At 42.9% G+C, this 7,601-nt stretch overlaps 1 protein-coding gene across 1 annotated transcript; it reads right to left on the minus strand.

Moving 5' to 3' along the window:
• Positions 1 to 6,503: 6,503 nt before the first annotated feature.
• Positions 6,504 to 7,190, minus strand: LOC124542541. The gene has a single exon (XM_047120481.1). It carries the CDS (start codon positions 7,188 to 7,190, stop codon positions 6,504 to 6,506), a length of 687 nt encoding a protein of 228 aa, XP_046976437.1.
• Positions 7,191 to 7,601: the final 411 nt, after the last annotated feature.

A 7,601-nucleotide genomic window follows, 5' to 3' on the forward strand; every position in this document is an offset into this window, starting at 1 on the left:
CGGCGGAAAACTCTCTGGGCGGTCGGTAATCGCGACAACCGACAGCCCCATCACCTCTGGTCGCCTGTTCGTCACGGACAAATGGACGAAGACGCAGTTCCTGGTCGACACAGGTAGCGACCTGTGCGTCTTCCCCCTCTCCATGCTACGAAAACGTCGTGAACCAACGACGTACAAGCTCACGGCAGCCAACGGGTCGACCATCAATACGTACGTGTACAAACACCTCACGTTGAACCTCGGACTTCGGCGTGACTACCCGTGGCGTTTCGTGGTGGCGAATGTGACAAAGCCCATTATAGGGGTAGACTTTCTATCTTTTTATAATTTAGTTGTAGATTGTAGGAACCAGAAACTTATAGATAACATTACTACTTTATCTACTAGCGGCTTGTGCGGCTTTAAATTGTATAGATGTGCTGTCTATAAAGGTGTCGACTGGCAATACGCGGTATCATCAATTACTCTCACGCGAGTTCGCTGATATCACGCGGCCAGCCGGCATACATAACTCAGTTCCACACAACACACTACACCACATCCGCACCACACCAGGTCCTCCAGTTTCCTGCAACCCTAGACGCCTGGCTCCCGACAAGCTTATGATAGCGAAACGCGAGTTCGAGGCAATGCTCGCGAACGGGACAGCACGACTTTCGGAGAGTCCCTGGTCGTCTCCACTACACCTGGCACCGAAAAAGGACAACGGCTGGCGCCCGTGCGGAGATTATAGGAGGCTCAACGCTCGTACCACGGGATGGTACGAGCATCCGATTAGACATCTTCACGATTTTGCACATCAAATTTGTGGTAGCAAGGTCTTTACCACTTTAGACCTCGTGAAGGCGTATAATCAGATACCGGTAAATCCTGAAGATATCCCCAAGACGGCAATAACCACACCATTTGGCATGTTCGAATTCCCGTACATGACTTTCGGACTTCGGAATGCTAGACAAACGTTTCATAGACGAGCTGACTCGTGGTCTGGACTTCGTGTATGCGTACTTGGATGACTTTCTCATCTTCTCCGAGAACGAAACCATACACGAGGACCACTTGCGTCAAATTTTCACCAGACTCAGGGAGTACGGCATGGTGATCAACGTATCCAAGTGCGTGTTTGGGGCTCCCGAGGTAACCTTCCTAGGTTACTCTATTTCGGAGAGCGGTACCAAACCCTTGGATACGAAGGTTCAAGCCATCCGCGACTTTCCCCCGCCAAAAGATGTTAGGCAGCTGAGGAGATTTTTGGGCATGGCCAACTTTTACAGGAGGTTTCTACCGCATGCCGCCCAAATCCAAGCGCCTCTTAACTCCATCTTAGCGGGGTCAGTCAAGGGGTCCACACCTATCTGCCTCACCGACGATGCTCTGAAGGCTTTCCTTGCCACCACGGAAAGCTTAGCCAACGCAGCCTTGCTTGCTCATCCAGATCTGGATGCCAAGCTCGCGTTGGTCACGGGAACGATTGGCAACCATTAGCCTACTTCTCCCGAAAGCTGAGCCCGTCCCAAGCCAAGTACTCACCTTACGATCGCGAATTACTTGCGATCTATGAGGCGATAAAGTACTTGCGGCATGTGCTAGAGGCGAGACTTTTCACTGTCTATACTGATCACAAGCCGATCAGTTTTGCTTTCCACGAACGGAAACAAAATTGCTCGCCTCGTCAGTATAGGCATCTGGATTATATCGCCCAGTTCACCACCGACATTAGGCATATCTCTGGCAAAGATAACATCGTTGCCGACGCCTTATCTCGGATTGAGGAACTGGAGTCTCCGATTAGCCTCGCCGATCTGGCTAGGGCACAACTTTCGGACCCTGAGCTGATGAGTATCTCACGGGACAGACGTCCCTCCGTCTCGAAAAGCTGAGACTACCTGGGAGCCGCGTTTCACTGTACTGTGACACCAGTACATCGACTCCCAGGCCGTTTGTCACCAAGCATTTCCGTAAGCCCGTGTTCGACTGTCTGCACTTCCTCAGTCACCCTGGTGCCAAGGCATCTACCAGGTTGGTGACTGAGAGATTCGTATGGCTGGGAATTCGGAAGGACTGCAAGATCTGGTCCCAGGCTTGCCTGCCATGCCAGCGTGCGAAGGTGAGTAGACACGTGTCCGCACCTATGGGCACGTTCTCTTTACTTCGCGCACGCTTCAAGCACGTGCACGTTGACCTGATTGGCCCACTACCCATTTCCTCTGGTTTCAGGTATTGCCTAACCGCCGTCGATAGATTCACTCGATGGCCGGAGGTAATACCTATTGCCGACATCACGGCAGAAGCCGTTGGTAAGGCCCTCTTGTCCGGTTGGATATCCCGCTTTGGTTGCCCGATAGATATTGTCACAGATCGTGGACGACAATTTGAGTCGTCACTGTTTCAATATCTATCGAAGGCCATAGGTTTCCAACATAAACGGACAACAGCCTACTACCCGGCATGCAATGGGTTAGTGGAACGCTTTCATCGTCAGCTGAAAGCCGCCATCACGTGCCATGCTGACCATAACTGGTCCGAGGTGCTGCTGCTCGTCATGTTGGGGATACGAAGCGCGTACAGAGAGGACCTACAGTCTTCAGCCGCCGAACTTCTTTACGGCGAGCCTTTAACTCTTCCCGGTGAATTTTTCCATCCTAGCGTCCCCGGTACCACCGACATCTCGGAATTTACCGCGCGGATACGCTAATATTAAAACCAGGGATGTAACGGAGGTAGTTTTATCGGAACCGAAATCGGAATCGGAATCGAAATCGGAGGCAGGGTCAGTTTGTTTAAGGACAAATAAAACATGATTTATAGTCAATTCTTTTCTTTTTAATTTTTTATTACAAAATAAAATACAACTGTGAAAAAAATTGGCATAATTCCAAATAAACAAAAGATAAAATTAATGAAATTAATTAAAGTTTAATTAAAATTAAAACCCAAAGTAACGTGTTACATTTGGTTATATTACAATAAATGAACAAAAGCTAAAACACAGCACAGGCCGTCGCGCGCCGCCCGCTTTGTTTCGTTAGACCTCCGATTAACATCCGATACAAAAGTATCGGAACCGAAGTCGGAACCGAAAGTGTAATAATAATCGGAAGTTCCGACTTAACGGAACCGGAATCGAAGCTCCGTTACATCTCTGATTAAAACCATAACTTCCTACATTTATTGACATATCCTAGAAAGGCTTCGTTTTGATTCCACTGCTTCATACCATATAGGTCGTATAATTTATTTCTGCTTTTATATATACCAATAGTAGCCCAGTCACTAAACTTCAATTTTGTATTATTATAAAATGATTTCATTTTGAATATTTTATTAAATTCTGTTAATATTAATTCAAAAAATTAATTATAAAGTTCATTTGGATCTTGTGTTGTTACATCTAAATAAGCTAATTTACACGCCACAATATCTTTAAAACAGTTTACTTTATGGGCCTGTACATTATTTTTTTTTAATGAATAATTTCTTTGTGTTCTAAAGAAAACTTCTGACCACAGTGATCAGAATAAATAATATTATTAAATTATTTATAATTGAAAATTAATATATTTCACAGTCACAAAACACATTGTCAATACACGTAGAAGTATCGTTGGTTATTCGTGTTGGTTCATTAACTCGGTGCGTTAAATTAAATGACCTAAACAATGTGACTAATCGAACACTCAGCGAAGTTTCTTTTAATAAGTCGACGTTAAAGTCGCCACATACAATTATATATTTATTACTTTCGCTTATCTTTTTAAGAACATCCTCCATAGTGGTCTCAAATAAGCTAAAATCTCCCGATGGGGGCCGGTACATGCATACTAATACTAATGTACTGCGGAATTTCCACGCAGGATAATTCGATAGTACGTTCGACAGAGAGAGCCACAATATCTTTTCGAGATTTACAAACGATATCATTCCGTACTAATATTAATGAGCCACCGCGAATAGCATTCCCTCTCACGAATGTACTTGATAATTTAAAGTTTGGGATATTAAATATGTCAAAACTTTTAATCCAATGATCTGTGAAACAAAATACATGAGTTTTGTAATATTCTGAAAATAATTCTATTTCATGATCTTTGCCACCTATGCCCTGTATATTTTGATGTATAATATTTAAGTAAGAGGGCATAGGTTTTGTCATTTTATTTAGTTTAAACTATGAATTTTAATATCCTTACTTTTGTCAGTGTTAATGTAAATTAGGTTATTATTTTTATTATATATATGATCCTTGGTAACATTACACATAGAATAATTATTAATATTGTGAGCTGAACGGGCTAGTTAGCACACGTTCACTTAATTCGTCAGATGTCAGATGTCAGGTAGATCGGAGAGCAATCGGGGTTGTCGTCAAGCAAAGAAAACAATATGTTTGTCAAGCCAACCGATACTACGGAGCGTCTTTATTACACTGAAAGTACATAATTATAAAATGTAATAACATAATTATCGTAACTGGGTCATACGAATTGTGTGTAATACGAATCGTCAAGTGTCAAAGACCTTACAGGCACGTGTACAGCGCTAGCTTGTACATATTTCCAACTACAAAAAGAGAAAAAATAAGTAAACAAAAATAAGCAATTATCTAAAATTAAAGATACACATTAGTTATTTAAGTCCCCAGTGCTCGCATTAAGATTAAAGTGGATTTTCCTCGGGATGGTGGGTGATGTCGCAGTGTCGACACTCGTTGTAGAGCCTCGTGTCGCTGTACTTGCGGCTGTCATTCTCGGGATCGGCGAAGAAGACGGCGGGGGCGACGACACTATCTCGTCTAATGTAATGTCATTGTTTGGGTTGACCTCACTAGGTTTCCATTCACATCTTGGCCTCAGATTAAAATATGCGAGTGTGAGCAGCAACGTCGTCATCAAAAATAAAATTGTATAAATTACAATATAATGTGTAGAGCCACGGGTTTCAAATTTCTTCAAGTCTGACCGCTTCAAATCGTCTATGTTTTTCTTTATTGATGTAAACAATTGTTCATGGTTCTCAGCGGTGAAATTGTGAGGCAATGATATGTTCATGAACTCGTTCAGCGTAGATATAACTGGTACATTGATGTGAGTCGTAGGTTGAATGTACATCTGATTGACATAGTCATGTTGAGCGTGAATTGTAAAGGATTCACCTCTAATAGTACAACCATGGTCAAGGCCGATTACTCCATTATCACGTAAATGTTTCATTGTTACATTATTCGGACATATGATTCGTATGGCGCATTCGGTGCAGCAAGAAAACATCCATGTGTCACGAGCGTGTAATTTAATCCATCTGTCGGTGCATACTTTCGCTTCTGACCTACAGTATGGTTTGTTTTCATTGCTAATCTGTAGTTTCATATTACAGAGCGATTGTTCAACTTGCATTGCATACAGGATGGTTCAATGGACATAACATTTGTTTATGTGTCTGTCGTATGCACATATTTGTATCCTTTTCTGTCATGGGTATTATTGTGTCCTTTCTCACGTTGACAGCGAGATATTTTGTTTCCGTGGAAGTATAGATGACTTTGTCTCCTCTTCGTTGAGGGATATCGATGACGTCATTCAATTCAAATTGATCTCTGTTTAGCAGGGGAATCTTGATTTCCATTATCAGGAATCTCCTAGTCACTTTAGCTCGTACTTGTAAGAGACCGTAGAGATCTCGAAAATTGTCAGTTGGAACAACAACATCATCCTGTAGATGGCCGGATATTACATTTAATTGTTGCGTAAGTTCTGCCGGAGTTAATAAGTGTATGTTCAGGCGGCCATTATAAATATCGGTCACGATGTCAAACAGAGTGTCCTGCGTACGCCGAAGGTTGGAGATAATCACATCAACAGATATTAAAGATGACAGTAGATGGAATGACTGTAGAGTGCTTTGTCGTTCTTTTTCGACTTGGTGCATCTCAGTAGACATTACTCGCAGATTTTTGTAGATATGCTCAAATTGAGTGTTCATAATTTGTTCGTTTCTTTTCAGGATATTATTCTCCGCTTCGATCAATGATGTTTGGTTTTTAAATAGCTTAAGTAAATGATCTTCTCGCTCTTTTACGGTTTCAATATCCTTCTCGTATCTTCGAGCAAATGTGTCATCCAAGACCCCAAACAGGGTGTTAGCTAGGTAACCGACCCCGTTGATTAAGCCTCTCTTGTTTTGTTGCAGGATGTGATGTTGGTTCGTCAGCAATTCGTTATAGTGTCGAAGTTCATCGAGCTCGTGAGCGAATTGCGTCACAACAGGTGCACATGAGTGATCGTTGTTGCAGGTTTTGTTTACCGAGTAGATATATTTTTCAACGGCGGTAATACTATGCCAATATGTTGTTATGTTGTAGTAGGCAATAAGTTTCCATTTGTCCTGTATGATTCGTACGTCAGAGATTTTGTCAAAGAACAATGTGTTATTGTTCAAGCTTTTGATGTAGACATTTGCTTCAGTCGTAGATGTTAAAAGCATCAGCAGGAAAAGTACCATGTTCATCAGTGTAGTTGGCAGACCTCGATTTTTTCGCAATGTGGTGTCGAGGTGTCATTTTTCTTCGGTTCGTCATTTTCCAAAGTGATTTTTGAGAAGTCATGTTCATTGTTTACCGGAAGTGGAACCAACTTGATTATGGGTCGTTTTATTTCTCCACTCTTCGTACGTAGCGTCACGACTCTGATGTGCCCATCCGTTCCTGGATGAACGTCAATCACTCGACCCATAGCCCATTTCGTCGGTGGCAGGTTCTCTTCTTTGATGAGAACAATGTCATTAACCTTCATATTTTCTTGAGGATGCTTCCATTTCGAACGAATTTGTAGGTGTTGTAAATAGTCGGACGACCATTTTCGCCAAAAGTCACGATGTATTTTCTCAGTGAGCTGCCATCTCGTCTTGATACAACGTTCGTCAAAGTCAGTCAGCGGCGGGGATAAAAGTGGTCCTCCTACTAAGAAATGTCCTGGAGTTAAAAAGCTGTCGTCCTTGTTCTCCGTCAGTGCACACAACGGCCGAAAGTTCAGACACGCTTCTATTTGATTGAGTAACGTTGTAAACTCCTCAAACGTCAGTTTTTGCTCTCCCAAAACTCGTTTAAGATGGTGTTTAGTACTTTTTACCGCCGCTTCCCACAATCCGCCAGCGCTTGGCCATGCGGGTGTATTAAAGTGCCAAGTGACACCCATCTCGGCAACTTCAGATAGAAAGTCATTGTTGCTTGCAACACTTCTTTGTATTCCTTTTTCAAAAGGCGTGATGCACCGACAAAGTTCGTGCCGTTGTCACTGTACATGTGCTTTGGGGTTCCCCTTCTTGCACACATACGTTTGAAGGCTGCTAGGAACGACGGTGTGCTCAGGTCAGAGACAAGCTCGAGATGTATTGCCTTGGTAGAGAAGCAAACAAACACAGCGATATAACCACGAGTGGTTTTTATTCCTCGTCCCTTATTCGCTTTCAATTCCACTTGGCCGGTGAAATCAACCCCTGTGTGCGTGAAAGCTCGGGACGGCGTCACTCTGGGCTCGGGTAGGTTAGCCGTTATAAGTTTATCCTTACTTCTAGTGCATATACAATGATTATCACTGATTTTATCA

This window comes from Vanessa cardui, chromosome W (assembly GCF_905220365.1).
Source record: "Vanessa cardui chromosome W, ilVanCard2.1, whole genome shotgun sequence".
NCBI classification, from domain to species: Eukaryota; Metazoa; Arthropoda; class Insecta; order Lepidoptera; family Nymphalidae; genus Vanessa; species Vanessa cardui.